The 22484-nt window shown below is 43.3% G+C and overlaps 1 protein-coding gene across 2 annotated transcripts in view; it reads right to left on the bottom strand.

Moving 5' to 3' along the window:
- The window catches only part of LOC311099993 (ubiquitin carboxyl-terminal hydrolase 20-like), a 33707-nt gene that overhangs the window by 7238 nt on the left and 3985 nt on the right, over positions 1-22484 (bottom strand). For both annotated transcript variants that reach the window (XM_084140720.1, XM_084140721.1), the window contains exons 6-23: positions 22059-22167; positions 21390-21459; positions 21028-21141; positions 20731-20830; positions 19570-20056; positions 19256-19408; positions 18969-19081; positions 18501-18673; positions 17444-17538; positions 17291-17324; positions 17126-17171; positions 6660-6840; positions 6288-6414; positions 5320-5489; positions 4922-5003; positions 4565-4673; positions 2979-3081; positions 934-1002 (exon numbers count right to left, since the gene is read on the bottom strand). In XM_084140720.1, the coding sequence (XP_083996846.1) occupies positions 934-1002; positions 2979-3081; positions 4565-4673; positions 4922-5003; positions 5320-5489; positions 6288-6414; positions 6660-6840; positions 17126-17171; positions 17291-17324; positions 17444-17538; positions 18501-18673; positions 18969-19081; positions 19256-19408; positions 19570-20056; positions 20731-20830; positions 21028-21141; positions 21390-21459; positions 22059-22167 (2335 nt within the window). The remainder of the gene's footprint in view (positions 1-933; positions 1003-2978; positions 3082-4564; positions 4674-4921; positions 5004-5319; positions 5490-6287; positions 6415-6659; positions 6841-17125; positions 17172-17290; positions 17325-17443; positions 17539-18500; positions 18674-18968; positions 19082-19255; positions 19409-19569; positions 20057-20730; positions 20831-21027; positions 21142-21389; positions 21460-22058; positions 22168-22484) is intronic.

Genomic DNA, 22484 nt, shown 5'->3' with positions numbered 1-22484 from the left:
CTGAATATTTCTGAAAATGTGATTTCAGTTGTTGTTTTTTATACATTTGCAAACATGTCTACAAACCTGTTTTTGCTTTGTCATTATGGGGTATTGTGTGTAGATTGATGAGGGGGAAAAACAATTTAATAAATTTTAGAATAAGGCTGTAACGTAACAAAATGTGGAAAAAGTCAAGGGGTCTGAATACTTTCCGAATGCACTGTAGTTTGTATCTAAGACACCTACAGGTGACAGTGACACATATAGTATACACTGAGTGTACAAAACATTAAGGACACCTTCCCAATATTCAGTTTCACCACCCCCCCCCCCACCCCCACCCCACCCACCTTTTGCCCTCAGAACAGCCTCAATTCGTCAGGGCATGGACTCTACAAGGTGTCAAAAGCATTCCACAGGGATGCTGCCCCATGCCGACTCCAATGCTCCAATGCATAGTTGTGTTAAGTTGGCTGGATGTCCTTTGGGTGGTGGACCATTCTTGATACACACGGGAAACTGTTGAGCGTGAAAAACCCAGCAGCATTGCAGTTCTTGACACAAACCGGTGGGCCTGGCACCTACTACCATACCCTGTTCAAAGGCACTTAAATATTTTGTCTTGCCCATTCACCTCTGAACGGCACACATACGCAATCCATATCTCAAGGCTTAAAAATCCTTCTTTAACCTGTCTCCTCCCCTTCATCTACATTGATTGAAGTGGATTTAACAAGTGACATCAATAAGAGATCATAGCTTTCACCTGGATTCACCTGGTCAGTCTCATTGAAAGAGCAGGTGTTCTTAATGTTTTGTACATTCCGTGTATACAGACGTGTGCGCACACACACACACAAGGCGCATTCCAATACACACAATAGCGCATGCACCCACAGACCGACCAAACGACCCACACAATGTGAATGTGTATGAGCATACACTGCTTACCTTGCTTGAGCTGTACGTGTCCCCCTTTCATGACACCAATCTTACTGTTGTCAATAGGACCTGGGGGCTCTGAGAAGACAATGACCAACATAAACAAACACCAACAAAAGCTTTACTGAGGAACATTGCAGACTGTATTTATTCATCTGTAGCTCAGTTGGTAGAGCATGGCGCTTGTAACGCCAGGATAGCGGGTTGATTAACGGGGCAAAGCATACGTCAAATTTATGCATGCATGACTGTAAATCGCTTTGGATAAAAGCGCCTGCTAAATAGCATATATTATTATTACATATATGGTCTGCACAGAGGATACAATATGATAATGATGGTGTATTAAGTAATTCAGTTCTTAGCTTCTGTTGGTACTATAATGCCTGGTATCTACAGTTGAAGTCGGAAGTTTACATACACCTTAGCCAAATACATTTAAACTCAGTTTTTCACAATTCCTGACATTTAATCCTAGTATAAATTCCCTGTCTTAGGTCAGTTAGGATCACCACTTAATTTTAAGAATGTGAAATGTCAGAATAATAGTAGAGAGAATTATTTATTTCAGCTTTTATTTCTTTCATCACATTCCCATTGGGTCAGAAGTTTACATACACTCAATTAGTATTTGGTAGCATTATCTTTAAATTGTTTAACATGGGTCAAACTTTTCGAGTAGCCTTCCACAAGCTTCCCACAATAAGTTGGGTGAATTTTGGCCCATTCCCCCTGACAGAGCTGGTGTAACTGAGTCAGGTTTGTAGGCCTCCTTGCTCGCACACACTTTTTCAGTTCTGCCCACACATTTTCTATAGGATTAAGGTCAGGGCTTTGTGATGGCCACTCCAATACCTTGACATTGTTGTCCTTAAGCCATTTTGGCACAACTTTGGAAGTATGCTTGGGGTCAATGTCCATTTGGAAGACACATTTGCGACCAAGCTTTAACTTCTTGACTGATGTCTTGAGATATTGCTTCAATATATCCACATAATTGTCCTTCCTCATGATGCCATCTATTTTGTGAAGTGCACCAGTCCCTCCTGCAGCAAAGCACCCCCACAGCATGATGCCGCCACCCCCGTGCTTCACAGTTGGGATGGTGTTCTTCGGCTTGCAAGCCTTCCCCTTTGTCCTCCAAACATAACGATGGTCATTATGGCCAAACAGTTATATTTTTGTTTCGTCAGACCAGAGGACATTTCTCCAAAAAGTACGATCTTTGTCCCCATGTGCAGTTGCAAACCGTAGTCTGGCTTTTTAATGGCGGTTTTGGAGCAGTTGCTTCTTCCTTGCTGAGCGGCCTTTCAGGTTATGTTGATATAGGACTAGTTTTACTGTGGATATAGATACTTTTGTACCTGTTTCCTCCAGCATCTTCACAAGGTCCTTTGCTGTTGTTCTGGGATTGATTTGCACTTTTCGCACCAAAGTACATTAATCTCTAGGAGACAGAACGCATCTCCTTCCTGAGCGGTATGATGGCTGTGTGGTCCCATGGTGTTTATACTTGCGTACTATTGTTTGTACAGATGAACGTGGTATCTTCAGGCATTTGGAAATTGCTCCCAAGGATGAACCAGACTTGTGGAGGTCTACATTTTTTTTTCTGAGGTCTTGGCTGATTTCTTTTGATTTTCCCATGATGTCAAGCAAAGAGGCACTGAGTTTGAAGGTAGGACTTGAAATACATCCACAGGTACACCTCCAATTGACCCAAATGATGTAAATTAGCCTATCTGAAGCTTCTAAAGCCATGACATCATTTTCTGGAATTTTCCAAGCTGTTTAAAGGCACCGTCAACTTAGTGTATGTAAACTTCTGACCCACTGGAATTGCGATACAGTGAATTATAAGTGAAATAATCTGTGTGTAAACAATTGTTGGAAAAATTACTTGCGTCATGCACAAAGTAGATGTCCTAACCGACTTGCCAAAACTATAGTTTGTTAACAAGAAATTTGTGGAGTGGTTGAAAAACAAGTTTTAATTACTCCAACCTAAGTGTATGTAAACTTCAGACTTCAACTGTATTCTCACTGAATCCTACCGTTGTCTTTGCCCTTGACGAAGCTCTCCCACTCTCTGAACCACTGCATACTGATACACAGGATGACTGTAGGAGCCTCCTCCGCTTGGAACTCTTTATTCAACTGGAGAGACCGAGAGAGGGGACAGGTGAGGCCGTTGATACAGGGACACACACACAGGGATTTTTCTACCATTGAAATCCTTGGGCCGGCCACTTAACTAAGCAATTTTTTCGGGTCGCCTAAGTCCAAACAGTATAAAAAAATAGAAATGGAAAAACGCTTTGTGTAAACTTGAACGACTAAACCATATATAACGTATGTAGAAAAGATAAATGGATCTATATCTTTTTTTAAATAATATAATCTTTGAGAACTAACAATCACCAAAATAAAAGCTAGATAGTCAGGGAGAATTGAAAACTCCAAAAACAATTAACTTATCTGTACAGATTTTGTTATTATGTTTGAGCAAAATAACACAGCATTAGCCATGGCGAAATGCATAGGATTGCAGGAAATTAGTTTTAAAACTGCAACATTTTGGCAGAATATGTATACTGAACAAAAATATAAACGCAACATGTAAAGTGTTGGCCCCCATGTTTCATGAGCTGAAATAAAAGATCCCAGAAATGTTCTATATGCAGAAAAAGCTTATTTCTCTCAAATTTTGTGCACAAATTTGTTTACATCCCTGTTAGTGAGCATTTCTCCTTTGCCAAGATAATCCATCAACCTGACAGGTGTGGCATATCAAAAAGCTGATTAAACAGCATGATCATTACACAGGTGCACCTTGTACTGGGGACATTAAAAGGCCACTCTAAAATGTGCAATTTTGTCACACAACACAATGCCACAGATGTCTCAAGTTGAGGGAGTGTGCAATTGGCATGCTGACTGCATGAATGTCCACAAGAGCTGTTGCCAGAGAATGTAATGTTAATTTCTCTACCAATTTAGTTTTAAGAGAATTTGGTGGTAAGTCCAACCGGCCTCACAATCGCAGACCACATGTAACCACACCAGCCCAGGACCTCCACATCAGGCTTCTTCACCTGCGGGATTGTCTGAGACCAGCCACCCGGACAGCTGATGAAACGGAGGAGTATTTCTGTTTGTAATAAAGCCCTTTTGTGGGGAAAAATGAATTCTGATTGGCTGTGCTGGCTCCCCAGTGGGTGGGCCTGGCTCCCAAGTGGATGGGCCTATGCCCTCCCAGGCCAACCCATGGCTGTGCCCATGCCCAGTCATGTGAGATCCATAGACTACGGCCTAATGAATTTATTTCAATTGACTGATTTCCTTATATGTACTGTAACTCAGTAAAAATCATTGAAATTGTTGCATGTTGCGTTTATATTTTTGTTCAGTATAGAATCGCAGGACATTTTCTTTAAAACTGCTAAAATTTTTAGAATTGCAAGAAATTGGCTTAAGAAAATTCTAAAATGTCTCTACAACGCCAAGATGAGGGCCTCAAAAATTATCGCGGAAATTCAGCCACGCTGACCGTGCCACGACCACCACTTAAGCCCCTTTTTGATGCTGAAAAAACCCTGACACACACACACACGTGAACGCACGCACACACACCTCTTACCCTGATAAAGGTGTCTATTTCCACCTTCCTGCGTTTGATCAGAGCCTCTAACTCCACCTGGCAGATGGCACACACGTACAAGTGGTTCACTGCTGGACCTCCTCCAAAACTGGGAGACAGATAGACAGTCAGTTAAGACAGACAGTCTGATGAACAGACAGACAGTCGGACAGACAGACAGGTGGGCAGGAAGACAGTCGGACGGACGGACAGACAGAAAAGACAGAATTTATAGGCCATTGAACTCCTTCACCATGTCAGTCAGTCCGTCCGTCAGTCAGACAGAAAGGAAGATAGAAAGTTTGACAGCCAGTCAGACAGACAGCCAGACAGACTGAGGAGAGCGTCTCATTTTACCTGTTGTACAGGTACTCCCACACGTTCTGGGGCAGGATCACCACCAGGTCGTCAATGTAGTGGTATTTATTGGGCGGGATCCCTGGATAAAACACAAGTCTGAGATTATTTCAATTGGGGTTGAAAGTGGTTGTGCTTGGGATTTAAAGGTGGGGTTAGTGAGGACAGAAATAGAATATCTTAAACGGGAAAGGCCCTCAGACCAAATGGACAGAGTTAGCACTTTTGGGACTACTCAGTACTCTACTGCTTCCACTGCGCCAGGAAGCTCAATCAAGCGCAGCTTAAAGTATTTGAAAGAAAACAAGTACTACTTGAAGTGAGCCCAGGTCTTATATGGATTGAGTGTGGTTGATGTTTAGGATGGGTTGTGGTGGTAGGTCCAGTACAGTACTGACCTCCGTGCTGGCAGAGGAAGGTGTGGTTGCTGATGGGTCCTGGCTCAGTGAAAGTGTTGAACTTGTTCAGCCACTCTCTGGAGATGTAGAACTGCAGCAGGCTTGGCTCCTTCATGCTAGCTAAAGCCACCACCTTCTGCCTCTCCCTCATCGACTCCTCACTGCTCTTCCTGTGGACGTGGACACACACACACAGACACGTGAGCAGACACACACAAACACGCGTTAGCCCAAAGACTGGCAGATGGCGATATTGATCTGGTATTGATGGCTTCATCTTACTATCCAAACGCATTGTATGCAACCGGCAATATACTCGTATCCCCCGTGGACAGGTTCGTACCTAAAACATTCTCCATTCAGGCTGCAAAGGCGTTGATTTCCTCTTTAACTAGATTGAATGGCGAGAAGGCAGAAAAAAAACTGGGAAAGTATGCGCACTTTCTTTATGAAACACCATTTTCCACCACCATGCTAATGGCCAATGCTCCTTCCTGATGTTGCGCCCTGCGTTCAGCCAGGGGTAAACAACCAACTGCTGCAACCTGATTGGCTGAATGCGATACGCAACATTCGTGACTAGCATTCCTAGGCATTAGCCACTTTAGCATGGTGGTGGAAAATGGTGTTTCATAAAGAAAGTATGCATACTTTCCCAGTTTTTTTTCTGCCTTCTCGCCATTCAATCTAGTTAAAGAGGAAATTGACGCCTTTGCAGCCTGAATGGAGAATGTTTTAGGCACGAACCGGTCCACGGGGGATAGGAGTGTATCGATGGCTGCATACAATGCGTTTGTACGGTAAGATGGAAACGACTCAAATCGCCATCTGCCGGCCTTTGGGCTACAGGCGTGTATACACAGATATAGGCCCACGTATACACACACACAAAATCAAACACATTATTCGGGTCAACCAAACATGAAAACGTTTAAAGTGTTCTTACATAATGAAGGTTGAAGTCTCACCTGTAGAAGAGCACATAGGCCTCAGCATTCTGCACCACCGTCTCATGGACCTCCGTTACATACTGGTCATCAAACTCATACCACTGACCGTTAATCACGTTCTGACAGTACGCTATGTAGTGACCGCCTAGGAGGGAGGGGAAGAGAGAGAGATTAGGAGGAGAAAGACAGAGGAAGAGATAAGGGGGAGTTAGTGAAAAATAGGTTGAGTAATGGAATTGCAGAAGTGTAGATTGTGAGCTATGAAGAAAACACCTGACACACAAAGGACTATGCTGCGGTGAATCACAACCAATATCAGCCAAACAAACATGTTAAAAATAGCTGGAGGGCGTCTTTAAATGTTAGGTAATTCAGTCAAGGGTCACCCACTGCCTGCAGTGCCATGGTGACAGATGACGGACAAGAGGTCATAGGTTGTGATCTGGGAGGGGCTGTCCTTGGCCAGGAAAGGTCGGAGTTCGAGGCCCTCCAATGGGAAGGACACGTGGCTGTTGATTTTGAAGGAGTACATCACCTCATGGCGAAAACGCTTCAGGTGGATACACAGGATCTGAACACACACACACACACACACAGAATGTTTGCTATAGGGTCGTTCCATTTGATTTCAATCACTTTTTGACCACACCCCTTTTGATTTGATTGAAAGCTTCCATACATATTTGCTCAGATTTTGGTCAGAAAGTGACTTTTTGGAACTGATAAATGTACTCAAATGGGAATCAAAATGAAATGTATACTTTGGGAAGGTACCACAAAAGATGGTTGGAGGTTTACACATAAGATAATGTGGACTTGAGTGGGAATATCAGTTGTTTTAAATTAAACTAACAATCTTCCATCAGAAACCTATTGAAAATCATATAATAGAATAGACATTCCCATTTAAAGATCCACTGAACACGGCGATTGGAACGTGTGTTTTTCTGTTGCTCATTCGAAAAACTAAAGACTTCACTCTTGTAGGTGTGTTTCCTAACCGATCCCGCATTTGGTTAAAGATGTTTGTCCCCCATGAGACACTGTAGACACGGAAGCCTATTTCACTTCCTCAAAATCCCTGAGAATGAATCTCAGATCAAATTAAGTACAGATTTCTTGAGTTTACGTTTTTGCAGAGGATGTGTTAGTTGCTCAATTTTACTTTAACTAGGGTGTTTGGTGCAGTATTTCTCTAGTAAAAATAATGGGCAATGTGTTGTCTTATGTAAACAAAGTCAGAGCTGCTGGGCATGTCTGGCTCACTGTCCATGGTATTGGATTGAGAGCAATCACCACAGCTGTTCACCCCATGTTAGTTGGCAAATGGACATTGTCAAATCAAGACCCAACCTTATTTTACCCGTTGTGATGCACGGATGTTCCATACTCCATTTTAGACGAGACTGACTGTGACCAAAATGATCCTCTTTACACTTTGTAGTCAATTTTGACACTAGAATAACTGTTTCTGACTCATATCGATGCCACATAGACCGTTTTCAAAGGGATTCGTTGCTTTTTAAAGGCGGTCGCTCTTTAAGTTGATATTCAACAGTGGTGGACCAGCCGCAATCTTTGTGGTAGTAATTGGAAGTTTACATTTCAATTCTATTAGAAATGTCAATGGTGTGTACCAGCTAAATTATATTTGTATGATTAAAGTGACATCCACCCTGTATTCAAGAGTATGCTGTGTCTCAACCGATGGCGGGCACAACGCATACACTTCAGATGATGTAAATTAGGGTCTAAACTACAAAATAATTGACAATTGTTGTTAAAAGGTTAAAAAATGAAATAATTTTTATTAACCCTCAAACTTCAGACTGGGGTCATTATGATATACTGTATAAAAAAATCTGCCAATGGTATAAATACTTGATAGAACTGCAATACAGAACTATACACAGAGAACTGTAATGGTCTGTATTCCCGATAAGTAGTTATTCTAGGGCAAATCCATTGTTTCACGTCAGATGGCGTCACTCCTACACAACGCTCGTCCCTCAACCGATCATTCTTGTAGGACGTGGAACTCATCTCTAAAAATCAAGGTTTTGCTCATCCGCCTAACATTAGTTCCTAATTCTGAAAATAATTCCGCTCTCAGTAGCTATGATGTACTGGCTACTACGACAAACCATGCACGCTGGATCAGCTGATCAAACTTGCTCCAGCTAGCAGCCTAGTGCAAGCTTGTTTGAATGGCCATACGGTAGCTAGTTTGCCAGCTTGTTGATGAAGTTGTACGGCACCAAAGTTATGAGACTGTTCTCAGAAATCAGCATCTGACTGACAGCTGGCAAGGTGCCTCACTACTTTGTAACATTTGGCCAATGCGATAACGTCGCAGAGAGCAGTCAGCTGTGCTGTAGAACTCAGCGCACTATCACGCCAGAACAGAGATCATGAAAACTAAATTTGTCCATAGCTAGAACTTCACTACACTAGCTAGAGGGAGTGTTCAGCATTGAGTGTGTGTACTGGCATTGTAAGCATCCCTGCCTTTCCTATCATACGGATTGATTTGAGACTGGTTCAGCCAGCAAGCAGACACTTTCATTAGCTAACAAATTTTCGTGCATTTTGAATTTCATAAATATAGGATTCTACCACCACAAAACACCTTAGCTAGATGTAGAATTAGGTAGTGAAGGCTTTCTCATGAAGGAAATGTCAATATTACCTACAGGTTCGATGTTTTTGGTAAGATTTACTCGGACTCTTTTGAGGATGAAAGGGGGGATGGGTGGACGATGTCACCTTCGTAACATTTTCGAATGTTAGGACAGCATATTGTAGCCAAACTTATTTTTAGCTATCCCATGAGTGTTTGCGAGTTATCAGACTGATCAGTGCAGACGGTCGTCGTGCTATCTGATGTGAGACAATGAGGGCAAATCTAAAACAGTATTTATTTGAATGTAGGTTTCTCTGGAGACATTAAGTTAGATTAGATTAGATATTAAGTTATACATATCATTAGAGGGTAGAGGGGGACCTGTTGCAGCATGAGTATGACCGTGTACAAAATCAAAATTACCTTATATATACACACAGTGCATTCGGAAAGTATTCAGACCCCTTGACTTTTTCTACATTTTGTTACGTTACAGCCTTATTCTAAAATGGATCATCAATCTACACACAACACTGTAGCTCAGCTGGTAGAGCACGGCGCTTGTAACGCCAAGGTAGTGGGTTCGATCCCCGGGACCACCCATACACAAAAATGTATGCACGCATGACTGTAAGTCGCTTTGGATAAAAGCGTCTGCTAAATGGCATATTATTATATTATTATTATAATGACAAAGCAAAAACAGGTTTTTAGAAATTTGTGCCAAAAAAATAACAAAGATAAATAAATACCTTATTTAAATAAGTATTCAGAACCTTTGCTATGAGACTCAAAATTGAGCTCAGGTGCATCCTGTTTAACACTGATCATCCATGAGATGTTTCTACAACTTGATTGGAGTCCACCTGTGGTAAATTAAATTGATTGGTCATTATTTGGAAAGGCACACACCTGTCTATATAAAGGTCCCACAGTTGACAGTGCATGTCATAGCAAAAACCAAGCCATGAGGTCGAAGGAATTGAGTCAAGGCACAGAGACAGCATTGAGTCAAGGCACAGATCTGGGGAAGGGTACCAAAAAATTTATGCAAAATTGAAGGTCCCCAAGAACACAGTGGCCTCCATCATTCTTAAATGGAAGAAGTTTGGAACCACCAAGACTCTTCCTAGAGCTGGCTGCCCGGCCAAACTGAGCAATCGGGGGAGAAGGGCCTTGGTCAGGGAGGTGACCAAGAACCCGATGGTCACTCTGACAGCTCCAGAGTTCCTCTGTGGAGATGGGAGAACCTTCAAGAAGGACAACCATCTCTGCAGCACTCCACCAATAAGGCCATTATGGTAGAGTGGCCAGATGGAAGCCACTCCTCAGTAAAAGGCACATGACAGCCCACTTGGAGTTTGCCAAAAGGCACCTACAGTGGCTTGCGAAAGTATTCACCCCCCCTTGGCATTTTTCCTGTTTTGTTGCAATACAATCTGGAATTAAAATGGATTTGTTGGGGGTTTGTATCATTTGATTTACACAACATGCCTACCACTTTGAAGATGAAAAATATTTTTTCTTGTGAAACAAACAAGAAATAGGACAAAAAAACAGAAAACTTGAGCGTGCATAACTATAAACCCCCCCAAAGTCAATACTTTGTAGAGCCACCTTTTGCAGCAATTACAGCTGCAAGTCTCTTGGGGTATGTCTCTATAAGCTTGGCACATCTAGCCATAGGGATTTTTGCCCATTCTTCAAGGCAAAACTGCTCCAGCTCCTTCAAGTTGGATGGTTTCCGCTGGTGTACAGCAATCTTTAAGTCATACCACATATTCTCAATTGGATTGAGGTCTGGGCTTTGACTAGGCCATTCCAATACATTTAAATGTTTCCCCTTAAACCACTCGAGTGTTGCTTTAGCAGTATGCTTAGGGTCATTGTCCTGCTGGAAGGTGAACCTCCGTCCCAGTCTCAAATCTCTGGAAGACTGAAACAGGTTTCCCTCAAGAATTCCCCTTTATTTAGCGCCATAGATCATTCCTACAATTCTGACCAGTTTCCCAGTCCCTGCCGATGAAACACATCCCCACAGCATGATGCTGCCACCACCATGCTTCACTGTGGGGATGGTGTTCTCGGGGTGATGAGAGGTGTTGGGTTTGTGCCAGACATTTCGTTTTCCTTGATGGCCAAAAAGCTTAATTTTAGTCTCATCTGACCAGAGTACCTTCTTCCATATGTTTGGGGAGTCTCCCACATGCCTTTTGGCAAACACCAAACGTGTTTGCTTATTTTTTTCTTTAAGCAATGGCTTTTTTCTTGCCACTCTTCCGTAAAGCCCAGCTCTGTGGAGTGTACTGCTTAAAGTGGTCCTATGGACAGATACTCCAATCTCCGCTGTGGAGCTTTGCAGCTCCTTCAGGGTTATCTTTGGTCTCTTTGTTGCCTCTCTGATTAATGCCCTCCTTGCCTGGTCTGTGAGTTTTGGTGGGTGGCCCTCTCTTGGCAGGTTTGTTGTGGTGCCATATTCTTTCAATTTTTAAATGGTGCTCTGTGGGATGTTCAAAGTTTTGGATATTTTTATATAACCCAACCCTGATCTGTACTTCTCCACAACTTTGTCCCTGGCCTGTTTGGAGAGCTCCTTGGTCTTCATGGTGCCGCTTGCTTGGTGGTGCCCCTACTTAGTGGTGTTGAAGACTCTGGGGCCTTTCAGAACAGGTGTATATATACTGATACCATGTGACACTTAAATTGCACACAGGTGGACTTTATTTCACTAATTATGTGACTTCTGAAGGTAATTGTTTGCACCAGATCTTATTTAGGGGCTTCATAGCAAAGGGGGTGAATACATACAGTGGCGAGAACAAGTACTTGATACACTGCCGATTGTGCAGGTTTTCCTACTTACAAAGCATGTAGAGGTCTGTAATTTTTATCATAGGTACACTTCAACTGTGAGAGACGGAATCTAAAACACAAATCCAGAAAATCATATTGTATGATTTTTAAGTAATTCATTTGCATTTTATTGCATGACATAAGTATTTGATACATCAGAAAAGCAGAACTTAATATTTGGTACAGAAACCTTTGTTTGCAATTACAGAGATCATACGTTTCCTGTAGGTCTTGACCAGGTTTGCACACACTGCAGCAGTGATTTTGGCCCACTCCTCCATACAGACCTTCTCCAGATCCTTCAGGTTTCGGGGCTGTCGCTGGGCAATACAGACTTTCAGCTCCCTCAAAAGATGTTCTATTGGGTTCAGGTCTGGAGACTGGCTAGGCCACTCCAGGACCTTGAGATGCTTCTTACGGAGCCACTCCTTAGTTGCCCTGGCTGTGTGTTTCGGGCGTTGTCATGCTGGAAGACCCAGCCACGACCCATCTTCAATGCTGTTATTGAGGGAAGGAGGTTGTTGGCCAAGATCTCGCGATACATGGCCCCATCCATCCTCCCCTCAATACGGTGCAGTCGTCCTGTCCCCTTTGCAGAAAAGCATCCCCAAAGAATGATGTTTCCACCTCCATGCTTCACGGTTGGGATGGTGTTCTTGGGGTTGTACTCATCCTTCTTCTTCCTCCAAACACGGCGAGTGGAGTTTAGACCAAAAAGCTCTATTTTTGTCTCATCAGACCACATGACCTTCTCCCATTCCTCCTCTGGATCATCCAGATGGTCATTGGCAAACTTCAGACGGGCCTGGACATGCGCTGGCTTGAGCAGCGGGACCTTGCGTGTGCTGCAGGATTTTAATCCATGACGGCGTAGTGTGTTACTAGTGGTTTTCTTTGAGACTGTGGTCCCAGCTCTCTTCAGGTCATTGACCAGGTCCTGCCGTGTAGTTCTGGGCTGATCCCTCACCTTCCTCATGATCATTGATGCCCCACGAGGTGAGATCTTGCATGGAGCTCCAGACCGAGGGTGATTGACCGTCATCTTGAACTTCTTCCACTTTCTAATAATTGCGGCAACAGTTGTTGCCTTCTCACCAAGCTGCTTGCCTATTGTCCTGTAGCCCATCCCAGCCTTGTGCAGGTCTACAATTTTATCCCTGATGTCCTAACACAGCTCTCTGGTCTTGGCCATTGTGGAGAGGTTGGAGTCTGTTTGATTGAGTGTGTGGACAGGTGTCTTTTATACAGGTAACGAGTTCAAACAGGTGCAGTTAATACAGGTAATGAGTGGAGAACAGGAGGGCTTCTTAAAGAAAAACTAACAGGTCTGTGAGAGCCGGAATTCTTACTGGTTGGTAGGTGATCAAATACTTATGTCATGCAATAAAATGCAAATTAATTACTTAAAAATCATACAATGTGATTTTCTGGATTTTTGTTATAGATTCCGTCTCTCACAGTTGAAGTGTACAGTGGGGGAAAAAAGTATTTAGTCAGCCACCAATTGTGCAAGTTCTCCCACTTAAAAAGATGAGAGAGGCCTGTAATTTTCATCATAGGTACACGTCAACTATGACAGAAAAAATGGAGGAAAAGAAATTCAGAAAATCACATTGTAGGATTTTTAATGAATTTATTTGCAAATTATGGTGGAAAATAAGTATTTGGTCACCTACAAACAAGCAAGATTTCTGGCTCTCACAGACCTGTAACTTCTTCTTTAAGAGGCTCCTCTGTCCTCCACTCGTTACCTGTATTAATGGCACCTGTTTGAACTTGTTATCAGTATAAAAGACACCTGTCCACAACCTCAAACAGTCACACTCCAAACTCCACTATGGCCAAGACCAAAGAGCTGTCAAAGGACACCAGAAACAAAATTGTAGACCTGCACCAGGCTGGGAAGACTGAATCTGCAATATGTAAGCAGCTTGGTTTGAAGAAATCAACGGTGGGAGCAATTATTAGGAAATGGAAGACATACAAGACCACTGATAATCTCCCTCGATCTGGGGCTCCACGCAAGATCTCACCCCGTGGGGTCAAAATGATCACAAGAACGGTGAGCAAAAATCCCAGAACCACACGGGGGGACCTAGTGAATGACCTGCAGAGAGCTGGGACCAAAGTAACAAAGCCTACCATCAGTAACACACTACGCCGCCAGGGACTCAAATCCTGCAGTGCCAGACGTGCCCCCCTGCTTAAGCCAGTACATGTCCAGGCCCGTCTGAAGTTTGCTAGAGTGCATTTGGATGATCCAGAAGAGGATTGGGAGAATGTCATATGGTCAGATGAAACCAAAATATAACTTTTTGGTAAAAACTCAACTCATCGTGTTTGGAGGACAAAGAATGCTGAGTTGCATCCAAAGAACACCATACCTACTGTGAAGCATGGGGGTGGAAACATCATGCTTTGGGGCTGTTTTTCTGCAAAGGGACCAGGACGACTGATCCGTGTAAAGGAAAGAATGAATGGGGCCATGTATCGTGAGATTTTGAGTGAAAACCTCCTTCCATCAGCAAGGGCATTGAAGATGAAACGTGGCTGGGTCTTTCAGCATGACAATGATCCCAAACACACCGCCCGGGCAACGAAGGAGTGGCTTCGTAAGAAGCATTTCAAGGTCCTGGAGTGGCCTAGCCAGTCTCCAGATCTCAACCCCATAGAAAATCTTTGGAGGGAGTTGAAAGTCCGTGTTGCCCAGCGACAGCCCCAAAACATCACTGCTCTAGAGGAGAACTGCATGGAGGAATGGGCCAAAATACCAGCAACAGTGTGTGAAAACCTTGTGAAGACTTACAGAAAACGTTTGACCTGTGTCATTGCCAACAAAGGGTATAGATCAAAGTATTGAGAAACTTTTGTTATTGACCAAATACTTATTTTCCACCATAATTTGCAAATAATTTTTTTTTCTCATTTTGTCTGTCATAGTTGACATGTACCTATGATGAAAATTACAGGCCTCTCTCATCTTTTTAAGTGGGAGAACTTGCACAATTGGTGGCTGACTAAATACTTTTTTCCCCCACTGTACCTATGATAAACATTACGGACCTCTACATGCTTTGTAAGTAGGAAAACCTGCAAAATCGGCAGTGTATCAAATACTTGTTCTCCCCACTGTATGCACGCACCACTTTTCCGTTATAAATTGTTTAGCATTTTTTGAAACAAGTTATTTTTTTCATTTCACTTTACCAATTTGGACTATTTTGTGTATGTCCATTACATGAAATCCAAATAAAAATAAATTTAAATTACAGGTTGTAATGCAACAAAATAGGAAAAACACCAAGGGGGATGAATACATTTGCAAGGCACTGTAAAGGACTCTCATACCATGAGAAACAAGATTCTCTGCTCTGATTAAACCAAGATTGAACTCTTTGGCCTGAATGACAAGTGTCACTTCTGGAAGAAACCTGGCACCATCCCTACGGTGAAGCATGATGGTGGCAGCATCATGCTGTGGGGATGTTTTTCAGCGGCAGGGACTGGGAGACTAGTCAGGATCGAGGGAAAGATGAACGGAGCAAAGTACAGAGAGATCCTTGATGAAAACCTTCTCTAGAGCGCTCAGGAACTCAGACTGGGACGAAGGTTCACCTTCCAACAGGACAACAACCCTAAGCACACAGTCAAGACAACGCAGGAGTGGCTTCAGAACAAGTCTTTGAATGTCCTTGAGTGGCCCCGCCAGAGCCCGAACTTCAACCCGATCGAACATCTCTGGAGAGAACTGAAAATAGCTGTGCAGCGATGCTCCCCATCCAACCTGACAGAGCTTGAGAGGATCCCACGGGGGGCCAGTATGATTTTTTTTTAAAAATAATAATCTATGGATAAGAATGTCTGCTCAATGACTAAAATGTAAATGTAATGAATGGGAGAAACTCCCCAAATACAGGTGTGCCAAGCTTGTAGCGTCATACCCAAGAAGACTCAAGGCTGTAATCAATGCCAAAGGTGCTTCAACAAAGTACTGAGTAAAGGATCTGAATACTTATGTAAATGTGATTTGAGTTTTTATTTTAATTTTAAAATGTGTACACATTTCTAAAAAACAGTTTTTGCTTTGTCATTATGGGGTATTGTGTGTAGACTGGTGAGGAGAATAAACAATTTAATCCATTTTAGAATAAGGCTGTAACGTAACAAAATGTGGAAAAAGTCAAGGGGTCTGAATACTTTCTGAATGCACTGTATATGCTTAGTTGCAGTCAAAACAGCTGACAAGTCTGTCAGTGGTATGAATTATTGGTAGAACTGTAATTCAGAAACCAGCTACCCTCAATGTATGGATATATATAAAAATAATAATAATCCTATAATATTATATACGTGCAACGTATGATATTTTGGGTGCTATAATATTTGGTTTGAAGTGACTGAGGATTTGGGCATGCTTTTTGAAGCATCCTGCCATAGGCCCTACCATTCCCAATGTTTCATTAACAGCGATGCTAATGCTGGCTTTGGGGTATATAAATAAAGAAAACTAAGCCATATTTTTGGTCAAAGTCTCTCAGGATCAATGGATAAATAAATCACTTTTTGTCAATAAAATTAAGTACATTTCACATTTTGGTGTACTGCCCCTTTAAATTAAATGGCAGTCAATCATGTCAAAATTAATATTTACTTACAAATTCTGCAAACTAAATGATACTAGAATCAAATTATGGTAAACCAGCTTTTTAATACTAATGTGGTTTGTACTTTGGAAAAAAGCTGCACATGATATAAAGGTAAAATGTATATTTCAGTTCTACAGGATATGCAAATGAAGTGTAATTTTACTAAAATCTTTTTTTATTTTATATAACATTAACTACATGTCTAATGAAGCTTTGATAAGAAATTAGCTGATATTTTGCTTTGATTGTTGCTTTTTTCAATAGTTTCTTCTTGGGGTCAAAATGTTGGTAATCGATGTATGTAAAATATGTCGGTAGCTTGAGGGTAAAAAAATTTTTATTTCAAGTATTTATAAAATAGCTTGACAACCCTGTTCGTAAGCTTTTAAATTACATCAAATTCAATCATTAACCTTTTCCAGTGATGAAGACATGGATGGGGTATGCAAAATGGGTCAACGTTAAGCACCTCTATCTCCTGAATGTTTTGGCATTCAGGTCCAAAAAGTCACTTTTCTGACCACTTCTACCATGGGCAAATATGTATGGAAAGTGTTGTTCAAATCAAAAAGGGTGTGGTCAAAAAGTGATTGAAATCAAATGGAACGACCCTATAGGTTTCCTGGAAGAAAATTCTTCATAATGAAAATCAAGGAAATGTCACAACTTAGGCATCTTCTATGCAGGATGTCAAAGTATGATATAATAGAAAGGGACAAAGATAAGAGCGTTACCTCAGGTAGCCGAAGTACTTTGCAATATTTTACACCATTTCTCAATCTGGAAGATGAGGGAAAAAGTATTAAAATGTGTGTTGTGTTGTAATGTGATCTGTTTTACCAACTAGACAGATTGATCTTCTAATGCTAAATGCAACTACAAATTCCACAAATACTTACTTTTTACACCTTTCACAGCTGTACATGTTGTCCCCTGTAAAACAATGAATTAAGAAATTACTGACCATTTATTTCATGTTCTGATTATGAATGGATCATACAGCTGAAATATAGGCATATTATTAGACAACAACTTTATATTGACAAGTTAACCTTTGAGCTCATCAGCAGCGAAAAAGGCAGCGAGGCAGTCCTCCAGTGTGACCATAGGACCCCAAAACCAGCTGGGGATACAGGACACCACAAACCTACAGAGGGGTAGACATGGGGGGGTGAATACATAGTAAGCTGTTACATATGCTTTCATACTTGTTACAAGATTAATACATAGGTTATTCCCTTGGAATGATGCATGTGCAATGTAAAGTGTTATCATTGCCAACTAATAATATAATCCAACAAATGAATTGCCATCTAATAATGTAAATAGCAGATATTAGCATTTTTTGTGTGCATCTCGTCTGATCCCTGGTGGTATCCATGGAGATGCAGGATGCCGATGGAACTGTGACTAGCCAGCCGGACAGAGAGCGAGCGCTAGCTAGCTACTTCTTTGAGAGTGAACAACAACAAGTCGGCAGGGGAGGAGGAAGAAGTGAGGCAGAGGCACGATTCTCCATAATGCTGCTGTGTGAACTTTATGATGTTAGCTCAGTTGATAGAGCATGGTGTTTGCAACGCCAGGGTTGTGGGTTCGATTCCCACAGGGGGTATGAAAAAAAAATAATGTATGCACTGTAAGTCGCTCTGGATAAGAGCGTCTGCTAAATGACTAAAATGTAAATGTAAATGTAATGTTACAAACTACCGCTATCAATGCGGGCGGCGAGTATGCGTGATCGGAGTCCCCCAACTCCGCTGTGGAAGTCCTGCTCTATTGCACTCACGGATGTGTATGATGTTATTGTCCTGTTTATTTCTGTATCCCCGTCCCCAGGCTGGAAGGAAGTGTCTACTGTGTAACCTGTTTATTTTGTATGTTGTTGTTTTTTAACCGATCCAAACAAGAAGTTCCCTCACAGAAATATAAAGTTAATATAACATAATCCAGAGATGTGGCAGATAGAAATTCATTGAATAGAGCTAACACGATTCCTTGTTCTACATGACAGACCATCATACCTGTTCTACACCACACACTCCCGGTCTGCCCCCATCCCCAGCAGCCCCAACCCTCCAGCCCCATCCCCCTACCCCCCAGCTCCCTCACCTGCGTATGGAGTCCATGATGTAAGTGATCCAGCCCTGGGAACCGTAGACATCCAGAGACACCCCGGTCTTGGCTGGGAGGTTCTGGTGGATGGAGGAGTGTAGCTTGGCCAGGTCCTCCTTACCTGGGATGGGCAGGGACAGGTCCTGGAAGGTCTCCACTGTGGTCGACACCTATAGGGGGGAGGGGAGAGATGAGGAGGGAGAAGAGAAGAGGGGAGAGCGAGAGCGAGAGCGAGATGGTCTCAACAATCTGAATAGTGATAATCCAAACAAGCAGAATCCATCATATTCATGGATAAAGTAGGATCAAGTTTATGCATTAAAAACTGTGGTAAAATGTCTACAAATTGCAACACGTCAATGTTCAATATTCATGTGACAGTAGTGTGAGGTTTCAATAGAAGAAGTGGAGCTGAGTTATGTAAATGGCGCACTCTTGTGTTACGACACATGACACACAGCTCACCCTGTCACAAGTCAGACACTGGACCAGGCTGAGGATTGAGCCGTCGAAGATGTCTGAGATGACGCTGCGGTAGCGAGACTGCTTCTGCTTCTTGGCACCCAGGAACAGCTGGGCTGTGGAGGGGAGGATTATGGGTAACTTAGTTTGTGTGTAAGGGGATAGTGTGTGTCTTTGTGTGTGTGTGAGAGAGAGAGTGAGCGCACGTCACAGTGTGTATCTGTGTGTGTCGGTGGAGTGCGTGACAGAGTGTGTGTCTGTACGTGAATCGACCAGAACCCACCCCATACCTTTCTTAAATGAGTATGCGGGCCCTGCAGAGCGGAAGGGGCTGGAGCGAGTGGGGCTGGGGGAGAGTTTGGGGTGCAGTTCCTGGACAGTACGGACGGGGCTGCAGGGGCGAGACTGGGGGCGCTGCTGCATCGATGCCTCATTGTCTGGCTCTAGGTAGAGGTGGGTAGGAGAGGAAAGAGGAAGAGGGGGCTTTTAGAGATTACTTACTTGTACTCACACATCACTACAACAGGTCACTCCACACACAGAGACGCACACACTTAAATTTTTTTTTTTTTAAGTTCTACTTCCACCATTACGAGGCCCCTACCTCGAGTGCTGTTGCTCTGCGTCTGCCCCTGTGTCTTACTCGGACTCTGTGGCTTAGGGCTAGGGGGGGTCCCCTCCTCCTCCTCTGCTCCCCTCTCCAGAGCCCCCTCTTCGGCCGCTGTCGTGTCCACATCTGCGTCCTCGTCCATCTCCTGGGAGCCCCCGTGGAGGGGCGAGCCCGACACCCTTTTCTCCTTCAGCCTCTCTTTCTCTGAGATGGGCCCCCCTGTGCCTGTCCCCCCTCCTCCAACTCTCGGCCCCACCCCACACTCGTCCTGAATGAGCAGCTCGGGCTCCCCCAGCCCCCCTCCCTCCCCCCGGTCGCTGCTGGCGCCCGAGTCGCAGGAGAGGAACTCGTCCTCGGAGGGGGAGCGGTCGCCCCCGTCCCTCCGCTCATCCCCCTCCCCTCCCCCGCCACACTCTGCCAGTGGCTCTTTGAGCTCCTCGTGGAGCTGGTCCATCAGACAGCGCAGGAACTCCTGGGTGTCCTACAGTAGAAAACACAGAGGGAGAGTGTGCGGAGCAGTCCTATACACAGAGACATGTGTGTGTGTGTGTGTGTGTAGTGCGGACAGTATTGTATGCGTGTTCCCTGCAGCTCCTAGGGACAGACAGAGACAGCCATTGAGAGAGTGTGTGTGATGGTGATAGGAGGAAGCACAAGGACAAACAGAGAGAACATGCTCACCACACACAGGCTTAACTCAACACTATTTTTAGATCGAATTAGATAAATGGATTTTCCACAGCAGTCAAACCCAAACCAGTAAAATACACACAATCCCATTCCAATCAACCCAACATTGAACGCATTTCATCTGGTTACTGTGGGTTAGTTAGATCATGGCTGCATCCCAAATCGCACCCTATTCCCTATATACTGCACTGCTATGGGCCCTGATCAAAAGTAGAGCACTACATAGGGAATAGGGTGCCATTTGGGATGCACACCATTTCATAGTCTTCGCACCCTACTTCAAGATGCCAATCAGCTACACAACAATCAATCAACCAATCCAATTTCATTGTCCCCGGGGGGAAATTAGGTTTGTGGCAACAGGGGTCATTTTGGGGGGATGGGAGGGGACATAGGGAGAGGTGGGTTAGGTCAGGGGTCAGAGGGGCCGGAGGGCTAGGGGTCGGGCATTGTTTTGTTCCCTACCTGCTGGGAGCTTGCCCCTACCTGCTGGGCGTAGCCACGGAACATGGGGTTGACCAGCTTGATGCCCTGGGACAAACTGGTAGGGACTACGTAACTGGGCCTGGAGCAGAGAGAATGGAGAGAGAGGAGAGAGTGTGTTTTGTCAGACAGTGTCTTGCTGCATTCTTGGATTTCATCCTATGAATCTCTAGTCCAACAATTTGCACACTGAGAAGTACTGTACAGAGAGATAAGTACCTTAACAGAGATAAGTACTGTAACAGAGATAAGAAATATAGTGTCAAGTGTGTATGGTACCGTTTCTTGTGCCAGAGCTCAGAGATTAGTTTCTGGTAGCTTTTGCACAGTGCAGGCTTCTTGTCAGTCCGCACCAGTCCACTGCAGTCCAGGAAGAACTGAGTGAGAGGAGGACTGGAGAGGAGAGCAATTAGAGAGGAGGAGAAGGAAGAAAGAACTGGTCAGTCAATGTTTAAATCTATTGAAAACGAATACAATTACTTCTGCTGAGATGCAGGTACACAAGCACGCGCACATGCTCGCTCGCACACTCATTCACACATGCCCACGCAAACACTTCAGTGACAGGTCTCAGAACCATGTCAATCTATCTGCCATAGGTCCCCAGACTAATGAGGAAACAAGACAGGAAGTGACCTCACCAGTTGGACAGGGCTTGAAGTGCTGCGTTCATGTAGCAGGAGTTACCGATATTCTTCATCCCTGTCAGACCTTTGAGAGGATGAGATGTAGGTTAAAAAAAGCTATAATAACATCATACAGGTATATTTATAACATTAGGACTATATGGTAAGGGTTTGATACTGGCCACTCCACTGTGTTTACACCTAACATTTGGAGAACATGCATGACACAGACCCTGTCAGTTAATGATGACCTTCAGTGTATTACCGGTAGTTAAATGGATCTGGTACCTATTCTTAGGCTCCAAAGCAATTATATTTCTCCTAACCCTGAGCTTGCATCATCTAGCTCTCAGATCATTTGGGAGGTCTCTGCCCAAATCAGATTGGCATAATTCACTAAGGAATAGACCTGTAAAGCTTTTCAAAGGATGAAAGAACCGATTCTACAGAGTCCTAGACCTCGACAGCTGGCATTTGCCTGATCGATGTTACATTTTTAACATAATATGTTAATTTAAGCTGCAGATCATATTTGATAGATCTATGGTTGTGTCATCCATAAAGATAAAAAATACAAATGATATAACGCTAAGGGTATCAGTTTAACTGTGGATATGCTGGACTACAGTCTTTACTGTTATTGAATATATGCCATGACGATGAGAGAAGGGGGTCTGAGGTTACCTCTGGGTTTGAGCTCATCCTCCTCCGACTCTGACCACTCTTCTTCGGCTACCGCGATAGGGACCGCCTTCAACGGGTGGTGGTGACTCACTGGTTGATGAACTGCATCCTGGGAAAGTAAGTCATCGTTAAAAACAACAAATAATGACATCAGTGTCTGCCTGTGGAAAGCCAATTACACAATATATGAATACAGCATAGGCTGCATTTCAGCTCACAGGTGTCAATTGTGAGCTAATCAAAATTAAACAGAATAGTGGAGTAAAACTTTATATTAAATAAATGCTTAGAAATGCTTTATACATAGTACATAATACAGTACTTATGAATAGTTGATTAATGTTTACTAATGAAACATATGATGGCGTTACCCATATTTGATATAGGGCCCGTCCCAAATGACGACCTATTCTCTATATAGTGCAC

Source organism: Coregonus lavaretus (genome assembly GCF_964263955.1).
Source record: "Coregonus lavaretus genome assembly, chromosome: 24".
Classification (NCBI taxonomy): Eukaryota; Metazoa; Chordata; class Actinopteri; order Salmoniformes; family Salmonidae; genus Coregonus; species Coregonus lavaretus.
Note: the sequence above shows the minus strand (reverse complement) of the source record. Positions and strands in the feature narration are given on the sequence as shown.